At 28.1% G+C, this 18807-nt stretch overlaps 1 protein-coding gene across 1 annotated transcript; it reads right to left on the bottom strand.

The window, feature by feature from the left end:
• Positions 1–17955: 17955 nt before the first annotated feature.
• LOC105844273 (uncharacterized) lies at positions 17956–18807 on the bottom strand. Its single transcript, XM_065819631.1, has one exon. It carries the CDS (start codon positions 18805–18807, stop codon positions 17956–17958), a length of 852 nt encoding a protein of 283 aa, XP_065675703.1.

Genomic DNA, 18807 nt, shown 5'->3' with positions numbered 1-18807 from the left:
CTTGGCCTAAAAAAAAAATTCAACGAAACATGCATTGGTTGAACTAGTCAATCAAATATTAAGTGCATTCAGTAGTAACTACTTTAACTTAGGAGTTTTCATTGATCTGTCAAAAGCTTTCGATACCGTTAATCATAATATACTCATAAAAAAAACTTGAACACTATGGAGTAAATAATAACAATTTACTTTGGTTCAAAAGTTATTTGACTGATAGGAAACAATTTATAGTGTATGAACAAAAACAAACATTCCCGACTGCCGTAACTTATGGGGTTCCCCAGGGCTCTATTTTAAGACCACTGTTGTTCCTAGTGTACAATAATGATTTAAATTTAGCATCCGTTTTTAAATTGTATTCTTTTTGAAGATGACTCTAAGCTTTTTTATTCCCACAGAGATATTAATACACTATAAGAAACAACAAACGAACAATTACCGAAAATCAATGAGTGGTTTATAAGTAATAAACTTTTTCTAAATGTGGATAAAACCAAATTTATTTTGTTCAACAAAATCAAAAAATATTTTATCAAATTGCCTAAGCTAATAACCAATAACACTAACATTAAAAGAGAAAACTCAGTAAACTTTCTAGGCGTAATCTTAGGTGAACATTTACGTTGGAGTTTACATATAAAAAGTATTGAAAATAAAATATCAAAAAATTTAGCAATGATATATAGGACTAAGCCATTTTAAAACAATAGTTCTTTAAAAAGTTTATATTTCTCTTTTATTCATTGTTATTTAATTTATTGCAATATTGCATGGGCAAGTACAAACCATAAAAAATTTTAAAAAATTGTACTGTAAACAAAAATACGCGTGCAGAATAATTTTTGGAGCTGAAAGAACTGTACCTTATGACCCTCTTCTGCGTATAGGGGAGACCGGGGCTAGTTGGCTCGGTTTTTACTCTACGAGCTCTGCAGCCCTAACAGTACATTTTTTTCAAAATAATAAAGTGTAGTCTTAAAGAGAGTTTGTAAAATTTGCAAGTATGAATTTATAAAATTTGAATTCATTTATAAAAAAAATTCTTGGGGCCATCCTGGGCCCACAAAAAAAAAAAAATAATTGCGCCAACTTACCCCACCACGGGGTAAGTTGGCGCTAACTATAAAAATGATTATTTATGTACTATTAAGTGTAAAATTAATAGAAATTTTTTTACTATTTATTTTGGCAACAGTTTTATTCTAAAATTTAATATTACTTTTAACTGGTACTAAATATTAGTCCGTATAACAGCCAAAACAGTAGCCTACTTTTTATCTGTGAAAAAAAAAACCTAAAAAAAAAATTTTCTTTAATTTTTTTGTAAGAATAGGTTTTTTCAATGTTGTTAAAAATTAAAAAATAAAAAAAATTAACTTTATAAAAATAAATTTTTTTTTCCGTAGTAAATGCTAGCCAACTCACCCCGTGAAAATTTTGCCAACTTACCCCGAAAGCTTTCTTTTTAATAAACAGTCTACAGATACTGAAAAACGGCGACTTTAAAAAAAACTCTGACTGGATAAAGTATACCAATTGTGACTGGAACTTCCACAGTAATTTTTTTTTATATACGACTATTTTCTTTGTAAAGTAAAAAGTAAGCGATGTTACGTTTTTGTCCAAAAAACGCATAAATCTTAATATCTTTTGTTCATTTTGTTCATTTAACAATATTCTCTGGTAAAAGTGTCGTTGGTACATAATATATGAAGAACACGGAAATTCGAAGAGGATCGTAAGATCCTGTCACCGAAAGCCGTTTAACAATACAAAAATTATAAACCAATTATTTCAAAAAAATATATAAGATGAAAAGTAAATACCGTTTAAGAAAACCTTCGTACAAATAAAATAAGGTACCTCAATTATAAAACACCGTTTAACAAAACAATAAAAAATAAAATCAAATATTTTAAATTAGTAAATATCGTTTTTATGAAAACTTCATACAGATAAAATACTGATTAACAAAACAATAAAAAATAAAAACAAATATTTTAAATTACATTTAGATAACACTTATAAAAGAGAAACGAGATCAGAAGAACTCGAAAATATTTTCTATTGTGAAAATAACTTTTTTCAGTTTGTTTTTGAAAGTAGAAAAATTCCAACTTTGGGAAAAATCAAAATTTTTTAAAACTATTTGGTTTCACAAATAAACTCCGCGATAAGATATGAGACCTTCCAAAATTTGTATGCGAATAATGTTGATAAATAAAATTGTCATTTCTTAGATTTTTTTTTTAATTTTTTTTTTTTTTTTTTTTTTGCCATATAAATTTATTAAAGTCGTAAAGCATAATATAAATACAAATAGCAGGGGCAAGAAGAAGACATAATTGGTCTTATCACCAAGCCCCTTAGTCTATACCGTAAATATAAGACAATAAAAATTAAAAAACGCAACACTATATAATATAAAACGTTTTTCTAAAGACTTAATAGAATAAAAATCAATCTTTAACAAAAAGTTAAAGTCCTACTTTAACTTTTTTCAGATCATAATTGTTTTTGGGCTTTATTGCATATAAATTTTGAAAAGGTATTGGAGCTAAGTTTATCTTACATTTAAATATAAAGCAAAGAGTGTTAAAAACATTTAGTCGGTATATATTAAGAATACTCATTTTGAATAAAAGTGGTTTTGCATGAGTAAAACGATCTTAAAAATTTATTAGTCGTGCTAGATGCTTCTGTTGCGGATAAAGAGGATCTAATTGACTTTTTTTACCACTACCCCATGCGATATTTGAATAATTTAGATGGCATTGAATAAGTGAGTAATAAAGTTGAATTAATGCGTGTCTATTTACAAAACTTCTCGCTTTATATAATACTCCAATATTTTTTGAAACTTTGTTGCGCAAGGTTTCAATGTGATTTTTCCATTTAAGGTTGTCATCAATAAGAACACCAAGAAAAAGTATAACTTTTGATTGTTTTATTTGAAAATTATTTATATATATTTGAGGCATATCATTTGGCAGAAGATGTTTTTTGGATTTTGGATGAAATAGAGTCCATTTAGTTTTTTCTATGTTAATTGATAACTTATTAGACTTAAACCATTTTGAAATTTTAATTAGCTCTATGCTCATGTCATTAAATAGTGTTATGATATTATTGCTAGACAGAAAAAAGTTTGTGTCATCAGCAAACATTACTGTTTTTAATATTGAGGCATTATAAAGATCATTGATATAAATGAGAAAAAGAAGTGGTCCTAGTATAGACCCTTGGGGGACACCACATGTCATATCTAGTAAATTTTTTGTAGAGGATACATCAATTTGCACATACTGTTTACGATTGGTTAAATAGCTCTTAAGTAATTTTAGAAAATTACCACAGATTCCATAATTTTCTAGTTTTTTAATAAGAATCTCATGATTTATCGTATCGAAGGCTTTTGATAGATCTATGAACACTGCAAGAGTAAATTGTGATTTTTCAAACGAATCTGCAATATTTCTAGTCAGATGAAGCACTGCGTGTTCAGTGGAATTATGTTTTTTAAACCATATTGGGTTGTATTTAGTACTTTATTTTTAGAAAGGTGATCATAAATTTTATTGTAATGAATCCTTTCAAAAATCTTTGAAAAACCAGAAAGTACAGAAATTGGACGATAATTAGTTATATTTGATAATTTCCCCCTCCCCCCCTTTACATATTGGTGTAACTTTGGCTACCTTTAGTTGATCAGGAAATATACCTTATTTAATTGAACAACTAAAGACCTGAAAGAGTATAGTTTTTATGATCTCGTAAGAACTGATTATAACGTTACCATTTATTTGATCTGGGCCTATCGATTTATTGATTTTTAGCATTTTGTAAGCACATTAAAACTCTTTAATCGAAAGTTCAAAGTTATTAAGTATAGAAATTATTGGAAGATTAAAATCATTTATTGTGTTAGTTATAATTGGAATGTTTTTTCTAAATTTGGACCAATAGTTGCAAAAAAATTATTTATTTGATTTGCTATATCTTTAGGATTATATCAAAAATCATCATTGTTTTTAATAAATTTTGGTAAGTTGCATGTTTTAATTTTTTGATTGCCAGTAATTTCATTTAAAATTTGCCATGTGCGTTTAGCATTATTCTTAAACTTCTCTAATAAGTTTGAATAGTATTTTTTTTTTTTTAAGTTTTTGTTTTTACTTTCAAAAAGCTTTACACAATTTTTATAAATCTCCTTATTTTTATCTGTTTTTGACTTTAAATATTTATGACTTTATATATTTTTGTTTAACTTTGGAAGATTTCCTGAGCTCTTTAGTAATCCATGGTGACTTTAAACTTTTTTTTATTTAATCTCTTAAATAAGGGTTAATTAAAAATGATGTTTCAGATCATTTTCCTATCTTCTTTTCAATGAATACTGGTATTGAACAATTACAAATAAAAAAACAAGTTATCCTAACACGCTGTTTCACTTTGTATTGTGGAAAGTTTGCATCATTAACTTCATAGAATGTTCTAAAGAATGAGTTATAAACCACATTTGCTTCCGACGAAAAATTTATGTTTCCAATGTAGTAATGATAGTTGTTCATTAAATGATGCTATATTTACTTCACTGAAACAGCGTTTTAGGATAACTTGTTTTTTTATTTGTAATTGTTCAATATCAGTATTTATTGAAAAGAAGATAGGAAAATTATCTGAAACATCATTTTTAATTAACCCTTTTTTAAGAGATTCATTAAAAGTGTCTTTTGTATTAATATTATCTATTAAAGATACTGACTTTAAAGTTTCTCTTGTTGGTTTATTAATAAGCGGAATTGCACCGTTTTTAAATAAATCATTATAAAAACTATTAATTTTGGAATTTACGTGATATTTTAATGCGTCTAAATTTATGTCACCAATAATGTAATTCAATTTCTTTTCTATTGTACAATTTGTTATAATATTAGTATTTAAAAAGGACTTGAAACTATTTATTTCACCAGATGGTGGGCGATAACAGCAACTTAAAAGTATATTTTTAGTTTTTTTGGCTAAAATTTCAATTGTTAAAACCTCTTTATCGGCATCAGAAATACTCATGTCAGGCCTATTTATAAACCTTCACTTTCATAAAAAGTACTCCACCGCCTCGTTTTTTTGTTTTACGTGCTAAAGAAACAGGATTAAAACCTGGCAGGTGAAGATTCGAGTTAGAACTACACCAAGTTTCACCAATATTCTCGTCAGAACTACACCAAGTTTCTGTTAGGCATATAACGTTAAAAATATTTAAAGTTTCCTCAATATTATTCTTAAAATTTTCAAAATTCTTTTTTAAACTTCTTATGTTAAAATGTATCACATTTAAGCGATCTCGCTCAAGAAATTCATTTAGTTAATTGTTATAAAAATAAAAACAATCGTTTAACAAAACACCTGCTTTACTAAAATAAATTTAATACTAAACACCTGCTTTACTAAAATAAATTTAATACTAAATACCTGCTTTACTAAAATAAATTTAATACTAAACACCTGCTTTACTAAAATAAATTGAATCAGTTTCATTGTTTATTGTTTGAAAAAAGTCAAAAGAATTAAACTCAAAATTATTTGCATGTTTTGAGTCCATTTTTTAGATTTTAAATATAGAAATAAAATTTCGGTAAGAATTTAAGCTTAAGATAAATGTAAATGTTACATTCATTTAAAAATATTAAGTTAATAGTTTGAAGAATAAAAATATTAAAAATATCCCATAAAATATTAAGTATAAAAAAATAAATAATTAATTTATACTTTTTATAAATATATTAAATAATAAATAATTAGTTTATACTTTTTATAAATATATTATAAAATTTATAAACATCTCCCATGCGCATGCGCGAATCCTGACAATACTTTAGTGAATAATGAAATGGTCAATTAGAAAGGTTCTGTGTAGTTTTTGTCACTTTCTGATGAAAGGCTCTGGGGCCGTATTCTCATTTCTCCGTTAAGCTTAACGGAGCTTTTGTCTGAAATTTCATTACAATATTTCTAAGTAAAGAAATGACGAAAATTTATATAAATTCGTTAAATAAAAACTTATACCAAAATAAAACATTTATGTTTAAAAAATTATAATTTTAAATAAATTTTTTATTAACGTAATTTAAAAGAAACTTTTGACTAACGCTCAGTTATGCTTAACGGAGAGATGAGAATACGGCCCCTGAAGATAAACGCAGTTCGTCAACTTACCCCTGCGGCCAACTAGCCCCGATCTCCCCTACTTGGAACATTAATTATATAAAAAATCAACTTACACTAAGTTTTAATGTTCATGTATAAAACAAATATAGGATTATCTCCTAAAACATTTCAATCTTATTTTGACAAAATATTTCATAAATATCCAAAATTTTCAAAAAACAACTTTGTTGTCCCAAAATATAATTCAAAACTAACTTCATATTCAGTTCTTTATGGAGGACCTTACTTGTGGAAAATGTTTCCCAAAATTGCATATACATATAAAACTAGTATAGAGCAGTTTAAAAATGAATCAAAACAGGCATTCTAACTTATGGATTTTAATATATCCGATTTTTATTGTTTTTTTTTAAATTAAAACTCAAATACAAAAATATAATTAATAGAAAAATTATTTCACTGAGTGTATCAACATTTTTTTTTATTACCTTAATTATGGTATTACCTCTATGGCGTTTGCTAATTTATTTACCTTATTTCTATGAAGTATACTAATTTACTTATGTTATTTCTATGATGTATATTAATTTATTTACTTTTTATTTTTAAATCTTAGTTAATATTTTTAAGTATTTAGCAAATGATAATATCTTATTTATTTTTTTCTTATTTACTTGATCTTTCTCTTTCCTTAAACTTTAATTCCTTGAATTTTTCTTAAAATGACACCGAATTGTTATCTATTTTACTTTTATATTTTTTTTAATAAATAGTTTGTTATCCAAAGATATTTAAATATTACGGTTTTTGTAAATACGTGAGAATGGGGCTCGGTGATAAGGCTAAATAAGTTTTCTTCTTGCTCCGCCAATATTTATTTTTATTTATATGCTTCGAAACTGTATATATTATTAAACGGCAAAAATAAACAATAAAAAAAAAAACAACACCTTCTATAAAAGTAATGTCAGAAATACATTTAAAAAAAATTTTTTTCATATCGAAAATTAAATAATGGTCTGAAAAAACCACACATGTCGCATTTTTTACTTGTTGATTTTATTGCAAAAAATGTTCCTTATGTGTAGAATAAATAATATTTTGTAAAAATCAGACATGTACTTACGTCATCAAGAAATACGTAATTTTCTCATTTTTTGGCGCAATATTTAATGAGAATATTTTTTGGCGCAATTTTTAATGAGAATTTTTTTAATGAGAATTTTTTTTGAGATTTTTAATGAGAATTTTTTTTTAATGAGATTTTTTTCTGGCGCAATTTTTAATGAGAAGTTTATTTTAGTTTTTGTTTTTAAATTCTTAATGTATAATTGTTGCTTCAATATAGAGGATTTTTATAAGACATTTTTATAGAAATCAAATTGCATACTTTATTATAAAAAAGGTTTATTGTAATTTAACACCTTCTATAAAAGTAATGTCAAAAATACATTTAAAAAAAGTTCCTTCACATCGCGGTAGAATTAGATGGAGCAGCCGTGGTGCAGTGGTAGCGCACTTGCCTCAGAAACAAAGGATCCGTGGTTTAAACCCCACTTCTGGGCAAGTTTAGTGACATCAGTAGGAAAGAGAGAAAATTTCCAATTAAATGCTCATTCAAATCCAATTAAAAAGAAAAAACTTCTAATTAAATGCTCGTTTGCGGTGTTCTGTGACAAGATTAAGGGACTTCTTGAGACACCTAAAGAAAATTAAAAAAAATAAAATTTCAATTGAATAATGGGCTGAAAAAACTACACATGTCTCATTTTTTTTACTCTTCCATTTTATTGCAAAAAATGTTCCTTATGTGCGGAATAAATGATATTCTGTAAAAATCAGTCAGGCACCACATTACCAACATCATTAACAAAACGTGATTTTCTCGTGTTCTGCAACCGCCGAATTTGCTACTATTTTTGAAAAACGATTAAACACTGAAAACATCACTCATAAGTCAATTAATCGTCGAATTTTCACCTTGTAAAAAGTCCTGATTAGACAATAATTACAGATGAAAATTATAAACAACTCCTGTGTTGCACACGTGCTGTTTTTACAGACCAATTAGAAGTTACTAGGTGTCCGGACCCGTAAAATACGGGTCTTGGTAAATCTATTCTACACCGACCTTTTTTATACTCATTCTTTACATCAATATTTTTTAGTAATTGGTAGAAAAACTACACATTTTGTCTATCTTTTTAAGTTATGTTTAAAAAAACAATTTATAATATAATTAACTTTGAACGTTTTGGTAGTCGTTGCGCGAACGTTGTTGCAGTTTGGATATTAGTACTGAATTAATAATTTTTTTTGAATGAACTTACCATTACCCGTATAATACGGGTCATGGTAAGTCTATTAAAAAAAAAAAAGGTGCGGACTTACTAATTTTTTTCTTTAATAAGTTTTTAATAGGCTTTTATTAAATTTTTTTCCAGACCATCCGCAGCTTATTAGGACCCTCGCCCCGTTATTTATTTTTGAAGAAAATAAAAGTTTGAGTATAAAATTTAATAAAAACATATTAGTCTAATTGAAGCAAAAATATCTTCTGCTATAAGTGTATTATATAAATCTAGGGCTTTTTTTGATTATAAATCACGCAAAATGCTTTACTTCAGTCTTGTTCATTGTCATCTCTTCTACGCTAATAATATTTGGGCTAACACGCACAAAACTAATTTAATAAGATTACAGAGCCTACAAAACCACGCATGTAAGGCATTTAACTATTTAAAGAGATTAGAAAACCCTTCCCCTGTAATGAAATACATGAATGTGGTAAATATATCAAAGCTTAATTCGCTTCGAATATTAATATTCATGTATAAATTTGAGAACAATTTGCTGTATTTTCTGATATTTTTATATCGGTGTTTTCACAAAAATACAATCTTCGATTAAATGCCAACCATAACTATCACTTGAGTAAAGTAAAATCGCAAGTGTCAAAATTCTCAATTATTAGCCAAGACCCGTCATTATGAAATCAATTAAAAAATAACAATATAAAAAATTTGAAAAGCACTTTCTCTTTTAAACGGCAAATAAAAATGTGTCTCCTTAATTTCTGACTTATATGTAAGTATGTTTTTATACGTGTGTGTGTTTATGTGTATATTTATACATGAGTATGTATGTTTATATGAGTTTTTATTCTTCACGTAGTATTTTTCAGAAAAAATATTTTATTGTAAATTTACTAAAGTCAAGTGGGCTTTAAATGTTATTGTAAAGGGGCTCAATGAAAAGATTGTGGTGACACTAGTCATCCGTATCTTCTTTGAGCCCCTGTCTGTTTTGTATATATTCTTTGAGCCCCTGTCTGTTTTGTATATATTCTTTGTGTAACGTAAAAATTTCATTGTAATTTTATTATTTTATTTTTATATGAACAGCGACGTATATTTAAAAAAAAAAAGCCTTATTTCCAGTAAGAAAAATATTTGTCCCTTTATAGTGTGTTAAACGCGCAGACTTAACTGATTACCTAAGCACATTAAGAATCTACTACAACTACCGTGGTATTAGCATGGTTCCGATATTTACGAAACTTTTAGAATACCTTATTATACTCATCTGCCCGGAAATAAAAAAAACTCATCCGCTTCAATTTGGTTTTAATATTAAGAGTTCGACCTTGCATACTGATTTTGTTATAAGAGAAAAAACTAAACCTTATAACAACAACAATTATTTATGTTCGCCAAACGTTGAGCTTTTGACAGCTGCAACTTGGATATTCTCTTTGGTAAACTTTACTTCGATAAAAACAAACCTCTCCAAATAGCCAACACAATATCTTCTTTATACCATAACAGCAGTGCAACTATTTCAAACCTAGGTTCCAAATCAGTTTCATTTCCTCTTAATCAAGAAAAAAACAAATTACTAACTGCATGTTAACCCTAGACGACCATCAAATAATACCTCATGATAAACTTAATATTCTGGGCATTTCTTAGGAAAAAGCAAATCAACTTTTGCCACTCTTAAATAGAGTATCAAGTTTTCAAACAAGAGTGCGAACTCTGATTCAATTTGGAATCTGGTATGCACATCGGAGTTCCATTATCGAGTTGTATAAATCATTTGCAAAATTTTGCTAAGCTTATTAAGTCTGCGCGTTTAAAGATTTAACAATGAAAAAACTTGACAAACCTGAAAGGAATGCAGTTTTATCGTTTTTTAATGTCTCTAAGTATAGTAAAAATTATATATATTCTCTATTTAAAGTTCAGAAGATGTCAACTCACATACAGCAAAATAAATCAATCTATTTCCGCCTTTTAAACAATAAAGTAACTTTAGAAGTTATTAGTTCCCAACTCAATTATTGTTCAGTTAAACACCTTTTTGGATGATGCAAAGGAATTATGCAACACTCATAGATTGATATGAAAAACTTAATACTAATTAAGAAGAAAGTTAAAATTAGAAATTCAGAAAATACGATTCCTTAAGATACTCATCAAATTTTGGTACAAACAATTTAATGTAGGAATGCAAAGCGACAGCGAACAATTTTTACAAAAACTCTTAAATTAATTTTCATAACTTTTTTTAGCTCATTTTTATCTTCTTTTATTTTAAATAAAATTAAAATATATTATAATATATACATTAATAACTTAAGTATCTCTACCGTGACATATGCGCAAAAATTTCTACCGCTGTTTTTATGTTTATAGAAATTTTAAACTTTTTTAAAAGCTCTCTGCCTTTTGTTAGTTATATTATGTATGTTATTTATATAACATCAATAGAACTTTAAAAATGTTTTATCTTGTATTTTAATAAAACTTGAAAAAGATTTAAATAAAAAGTTCGTACGTGACAGGGATTTGAACACTCGCGTTTTACTTTGAAGCGGCAGCGAGCTAACCACCTCGGCCACTAAGGCATACTAATCTGCCAATTTTAAACAGTATTTAATAAACAAAAAAATAAGTTTATAAAACGGCAATAAATGCTAATTTAAGAAGATATTGCCGCAATGCACTTTTTAAATAGAAGTAAAACTTTATAAAAGTCAGGATTTATGAATTTTTTTTTATTTTTGAAGTTCTATAGAACTTCAAATTTGTTTTATTTTGTATTTTAAAAAATCGGAAAAGATAAAATATATATATATATCGTCCCCTCTGTATTATCTTGTTCTATGTCGCTAAACTAAGGTTTTGAAAAAAAGGCATTTGAATTTTCAAAAGCCCTAAAAATGTTCAAAATAAACTTTGCACCAAATTTTGTTATTATAAAATTGTCAAGGTCGATATATAATACCCTTATAAACCATTTTTAGAAAATTATTGTGTATTTAGTGTTTAAAAAAATGATTTTTGACTTTTGAGATAGAACAAATTACTGACAAACTTTACAAAATACAAAAATTGTATAATGTTCTATGTCAATTTCTTTGGGTTTTTTTAATTATAGTTTGTCCAAACATGCACAAATGTCTTATTTGGTGAATGTTTTGAATGTATTTCTTACCAAGGACGGACACAAAGATGGGAGTATCCCCCTCCCCTCCCCCCCCCCCCTCCATCTTAAGAATTATCAATCTTCAAAATATTATTGATAGAAATTAAAAAAAAAATAAAAATACAAAATATTATATTGCAACATTTGAATTTTTGGCAAAAAAAAGTTAGTTATATACACATTTAATATATTTATTAGTAAACTAATTTATAAGCATTTTTTACGCTCTTCGCGTGCATCTTATTTTTGTTCAATATGACTTAGATGCTGAGCCCGTTCACAATCATTTAAAGTACCTTCAGCACTTTTGATTTTAAAAAATTTACACTAATTACACCTATCTTTTTTTCTTTGCCGGAAAGAATTGTTGAACTTAGTTAGAAAAATGATCAAATGAAACAGTGGTTTTAGCTGAAAAAATCATTTTTTTTGGTCATATAACCCCCTCCCCCCTGGGACAATGACCTGGATCCACCCCTGTTTTAGACATTGTTTGGTTGTGTTCAAGTAAAATATTTTTTTTTTCACGAAACAATTATATTAAGACATAAAAATAATTAAGAAAAGTACATGGGAGATGCACATGAATTACTAAACACAAAAAGTTGCCATATAATTTCTATCAATCTCAGGCATGTAGGGCATCATTTTTTTAATATCTTCATTCTTTTCTTTTGAAAGTAAGTGGCTTTTTTTGGTCTGAATTGACAGTTTTGGTGCAGTTATGGGATATACTGTAGATTTCTTTTTTCTTAATGATTGGGCACCTGCAAAAACTGAGGTGAAGCCGTCTGCATGTTTTTTTTAAATGAAACAGTAAAAGGATGATTGGAATAGTATTTTAATTGCTTTACTTGAGTAAAGGGCACTTTGGTAAAGTTATAGCTTTAGCTCCAGCTTGATTCAACATCAGGATGAGCATTTAAAAATGCTTTATTGCCGTGCTCATAATACTGTTTCTATTTTGCGGAACGCAAGAATCTGACCATAAAATGAGGTTCTTAAGTTGTGGATGGGTGGTAAGCACAGGTTCTAAAATTCGTAGGATTGCAGATGCCAAATCATTTCCGGCTCTGCCAGATTGGCTTTCAGACCAGATACAACAATAAACATCTTTATCTAAAGAAAGATGTGCTGTCATGTTATAAACAGACAGCTTCCTAAGATAAAAGAAGTTGGATATCTCAGCCTTGGGAACTATTAAAACATTTTGTAAATCAAAACAGAGAACAGGATGTCCTGACTGTCTGTCTTTTTTGCGCTCTTCGCCTGCATCTTCTTTTTGTTCAATATGACTTAGATGCTGAGCCCGTTCACAATCACTTAAAATACCTTCAGCACTTTTGATTTTAAAAAATTCACACTTATCACACCTATCTTTTTTTCTTTGCTGGAAAGAAATATTGAACTCAGTTAAACAAATTTCAGAGTATAAGTGCTTTTTAGCCGGTTGAAATCGTTTTTGCTGACAAAAGTCTTGGTAAAGCTCATACAGTCGACTAATAGACAATTCAGACTCAAAGTATTTTCTATTTGTATTAGCACGGCAATAGTGCGAGTCTATAACCGGAATACTATATATGTGTTTCCTAACGCCATCTCTGACCGCGTCAGGAATTTTCTTTTTTGTATGTTTACCTTGTTTTCTTGGGGTAGGCGTATTTGTATCTGTTTGGAAATGTTTATAAAAATATGAAATTCTTTGTTGGCTTATGTCAAGAGTGTTTAAAAAGAAAGGTTTGCAAACTCTAATGGGAATCCCTGCCAGGTGAAAAAAGTAGGCAAATGAGTATTGCCGCCTCGATGAAATTGCAAGTGTTCGTTTAGTTTTTTTCACAATACGTGTTGTATTTTCACTATAAAAGTGTGCTTTGAGGTCATCATTGAGTCCCCAAAATTTGTTAAATAGTAACCCCCGTTGCTCTTGCGGAAAATAAATGTGGCATTTAAATTTACAGTTAGTACAGTCCTTCTCATTATTGATCTCTCTCTTTCTTCTTATCACTTTATTCCTGCTTTTATACTCCTGGCCAGCTTGACGCCTTTTTTTATTGACATTGCATTTCCAGCTATCTGGATTTCTGGTTCTTTTACGTCCAACTTTTTTTTTGTCGAGAGTTGCTCTATTGGCACAACTATTTCTAAATCTGTATGTAGTAGCTTATTGTGGAAACTTGAATCGACACTGTAGAAATAAAAAGTATAAACTTTAGCTACATTTAAAAACAACATAATATTAAAAAAAAATCAAAAATTAATGACAATTGGAATTTCATAAGCATCGTAATTAAGAGGGTAATATAAGTTATTTTTTTACAGTTAGGAAATAAATAATATAAAGAATTTAGTCTTACTTAGACTTTGCACAATATATATATAGTTATTAGTCTTACTTAGACTTTGCACAATATATATATATAGTTATTTAAAGGCACAATATATATAGTTATACATATAGTTATATATATATATATAGTTATACATATAGATTTATAGTTAGTTAACTACTAGTACTGTGTATGAGAGCTAGTCTTAAGTTATTTTAACCCTTTAATGCACGATATTTATATAATAGTTGATAATGCACGATGTAATAGTTGACTATTTTATCGTTAAAAGAACATAAAATGGAATCCAATTATCGGAAAAATAAAATTTTCTTTTATATTTTCAAATTTTAAAAATACCATAATAATAGAAACTACTTACGAGTCGGTATTAAGTAATTCAAAGTCAACTGTTTCTTTTGTAACTAAACCAATAAACTTACTTGACGACATTTTGAAAATATCAAAATAAAAAGTCACGTGACTTGCGCTACCACATTGATTTGCAGATTTGGGCATTAGAACATTATAATACTAAAATGTTTTAAAAAAGTGAAATAGAATAAGATAAAACTAACAAAATACGTAAAATTGTAATTAGAACAAAGTCAAATTGAATAAATCTTGACGAAGCAGAGAAGGTAATAATTTATTGATAAGTGGAAATAATACATTATACTTTTTTAAACAATAAAAATTGGTTTTTGCAAAAAAAAAAAAAATTTGTAGATAGAACAAGATAATACTGAGGGGACGATATATATATATATATATATATATATATATATATATATATATATATATATATATATATATATATATATATATATATATATAATGTGGAAATGTGGTAATATAATGTGGAAGAGTAAGGATATGAACCACAATTCACGTCAGAAACTTACCTTACACTTGTAAATTGACAGATTTAAAGGTTTGTGATAAAACATAAGTAGATATGAGAGGAAAGAAATAAAGTTCTAATGCAATATCATGAAAAGTTTAAATAAAAAATATTTGATCATATCAGCTCGTATGATATGCTAGTTATTATTCTGGAAAAACATTAAAGTATTTGGATGCAAACGATATTTTACAATAATGTTTGCAATTCTCATCCAGGAATAAAAATTTCATCTACTTAGGGGCGACGTTTTGGTTGCCCCTAAGTACATGTTTGCAATAAATGAAAAGAACTAAGCTGCAAAATTAACCACCTTTACTGAATGAAAATGCTAAAAAGGTTGCTGTCATAGACTTAATAATCCACAATAAACAATATTTATTCTCTTCCGCATATCGATTTTTTTTTCAGTTTGACTAAAATACGACCAATTTGGGTACATAAAAAACAAGAGAATAGACATATGGTTTTATCCATTCTTTTTAGTATGACCAATTTTACCGACACTCCACATGTTGTGCCAGGAAAGGCAAATATCAATCAGGCAAAGTACCCTTAAATAGTAAAAAATTGCCAATATGAAAAAATTTGAAAATTACGTTGTTGAGTACGAATTTGTTTTTCATATAGGGGAAAGGCGCCTATGATGGCATAGCGCCTATGATGGCATACCGGTCATATTTCCATTAAAATTGGTTTTGGTAAAAAAATGATTAGACCTACATGACTATACTGACTTTACATTACTTTTAGTGAAAAAACGTCCCTTGTGCACAAGTATTGTTTTTATAATCAACAAAAATCGATTTCGGGATGTGCTGTTGTAGTTTTATTTCCTTCATATATTTAAGATTGTGATTTTACTATTAACTGTGCAGAAATGAAATTTTCATGCATTTTATATTCAAGTTTTGTGCATTTAGTGGAATAGTTACTTTAATTTTATCTTTTGAACAAAGCAGACACAGCTTGTTTTAATGAAAATGATGACTTTTACCCATGATGGCATACTGACGAGTATGGGGTGTTGAAATATTGACGAGTTGGGAAAACCTTTTTTTATTTAAAGAAAAACTTATTTTTAAGTAAAGTTAAAAGAAAGCGATGCTCCAAAAATTTTTTTTGGTCCAAAAAATACGTAAAACGCATTATATCCTATGCGCATGCGCAAAATTTTACAATGCTGGTGTGTAGCATGAAATGGTAAATTAGGATGGTTTCGAGTAATTTCTGGCTTTTCTGAGGAAAGACTCTAAGGTTAAATGAAATCATTAAGTTACCCTCGATCCTAACTAGCCCCATCCTCCCCTATGCCATCATAGGAGCAGTGGTTGCCTATGATGGCATACTTGTGCTTTTTTTACAATAAGAATAACTTATAAAAAAAATAAAACTGATGAAAACTCCCAGGGTAATTATTATTCTAGATGTAACAAGGAATGTATCCATATCAAAACTTTTATTATTGGTCTTCAGGATACTGAATAATGAAGCTTCAAAGTTAAGTATGCCATCATAGGCGCCTTTCCCCTAACTAACTACCAATGCAGACGTTTGCCCTACGGATGTTGAAGAGTAGAGTTATTTAAGAGTATATTATATACTTGCTTCATTATTACTATATTGTAAAATATTTGCATGCTTTTATTTTCAATAATAAACTTGTTAAGTTTAAAATATTGTTCTACTTTTGTTTGAAGTTAGTGATGGTAAGCAAAAGCATTTTGTAAATATATGAATAAAAAATAAAATACAATAGTAATATTAGTAAACATGCTTGCAAACAGGACTATTGAAAGTTTTAAAATAAAAACAAAGTAGCAATTTACTTTAAGTTAAGAAATAGAACAGGTTTTTTTTTTTAATTTACCGAGAATATCAATTTTGTAACATGAGTTTTTGCATTTCACGATAAATGATTACTGCAAATAATTATAAAGACTGTAAATGATTTAAAAATAACAGCAGAAAGAAAGAATCAACGCGATTTTTTTGTTTTGTTTTGCTGAGAAAAGACCGAAGAATTTGTTCAAATTAAATGATATTTCGAATTATAGAAGTTCATATAACATAGCACAAAAATTCTACTTAACTACTTCATAGTTTATTGACATTTTGAAGTTGGTTTTGAAGACTCTTAAAAAGTGCTTATGTAGTATGGAGATAAGTGGTCAATCCGCCTAATCTGATAAGAATCTAGGTATAAAAAGTCTGAAAGCTAAATTCGAAACATAAAGAAAGTTGAAATTTAAGCTGATAAAAGTTATTTAGGTTTTTAATCTCAACATTTCTTTAACACTTTTATGCTCTAATTTATTACCCATCCTAATTTCCCGAAATTCGATTTCTTATCCAGTCAGAGATTATTTAAATCTACATCTAGTAACGAAATCAGCTTTTTTATGCATCAGGCAAAATAAATTTTGCTTGGTGCATAAAAAACCTTATTTTGCTTAACACGAAAAAGTGCAAGAGTTTTCAAAACTCTTGCGCTTTTTCGTGATAAGCAAGTAACTGTTTTCAGTATAAGCAAAGCAACTCTTTTCGTAGTTGAAGTTATCTCGTCGGCAACGCACAAACGATGATTAATCAAAAAAACCTGATAAGACCTATGACATTGTGTTATAAGAAAGGTATATCTAATAATAATGTTTATACAATAATAGGAAAATTATTATATAAAAATATAGTAATTCTCCTTAGGGCGGCCGCTTACTATCTAGAACTATAGACCCGTTATAGGGTTGTCGACATTTCCATTATTTTATTTTCAGTCATCAGATTGCCAGAAAAATTTAATCTGAAACCTAAACATTTTATGTGCCACACGGAATACTCATGTAATGGTTTTATTTTAAAACCATTAAATGAGTAAAGTTTTATTTGTTGTTCCTAGTAAATTTGTTTAGTGTAAAAGAATTATTGAATTATTGAATTATTTGATGAGGCATCCAAATACAAGTATGTATTTTCAAAGGGCAATAAAATACGAAAGTCATGTACACATAAAATAATTTATTGATAAAATATACAGAAAATTTATTACAAGCACAGTCAATTTTTTAACTAAAAATCGTCTCTAAAAAATGGTTCTAAGCTTATATGAGAATCAAAGCTGTCATTATTTGATTTCAATTCATCTTTAAAAGTGCGTATGTATCGATTGATGTTTGGCTCGTTATGTGTAAACCAAGGTCTTTGCTCATTTTCAAAATTTGATTTACAAAATGAAAAGTACGCATTGGCGTTGTTCTCTCTATCTTTGGTGTATTCAATTAAAGAAATGTCATTTTTCGAGAAATGATTTTTCCCGTAACTAGGTCGAAAGTTTTGTAAAATTTCACGACTAAAATTCGGTAACTTTTCGTTATACGTAGGAGCTCTGAATTCGCATCTTTTATCAATGAAGTAATACTGATCGTAGTTCAAATAGTTATCACGGTCCATTTCTATGAATGAATTTTCATTGTGGTAATTAAATGAGTTAACGGGTTCTTGCAATGGAGAATTATGATTTATCATATGGTGTAGGTCGTCGACAAATGGAGTCTGGTAACTTAAATTATTTGATGAGAAATCCAAAGGCGAGTATGTAATATCAAAAGGCGACGAAATACGAGAGGTTTTAGATTTTGTAACCAAATTGTTATGTCCATTAACTTCACTACGTTGATTGTTATGAGATTTTCTCATATGCTTTCTTGCTAGCACCTGAATGTGACTCGCCACTTGTTTACGAGTCCTAACTTTACCTGTTTTATTTAAGATGTAGCGCGCTATAAGCTCGTTTCTGCCATACATTTTATCACGTGACGAAATCATTATTTTTTGTCTTCCGCAAGGAGGGTAAATAGCTAAAGCTTCCTGAAAACATTTTTCAATTAAGCCGCACCACAATCCTTCTGCTTCGTTCGACAT

The sequence above is a fragment of the Hydra vulgaris genome, chromosome 15 (genome assembly GCF_038396675.1).
Source record: "Hydra vulgaris chromosome 15, alternate assembly HydraT2T_AEP".
NCBI classification, from domain to species: domain Eukaryota; kingdom Metazoa; phylum Cnidaria; class Hydrozoa; order Anthoathecata; family Hydridae; genus Hydra; species Hydra vulgaris.
Note: the sequence above shows the minus strand (reverse complement) of the source record. Positions and strands in the feature narration are given on the sequence as shown.

What these genes read in the sequence shown, in the direction of transcription:
- LOC105844273 (XM_065819631.1), bottom strand. Translation starts at nt 18,807, where the DNA reads ATGTCGAACGAAGCAGAAGGATTGTGGTGCGGCTTAATTGAAAAATGT.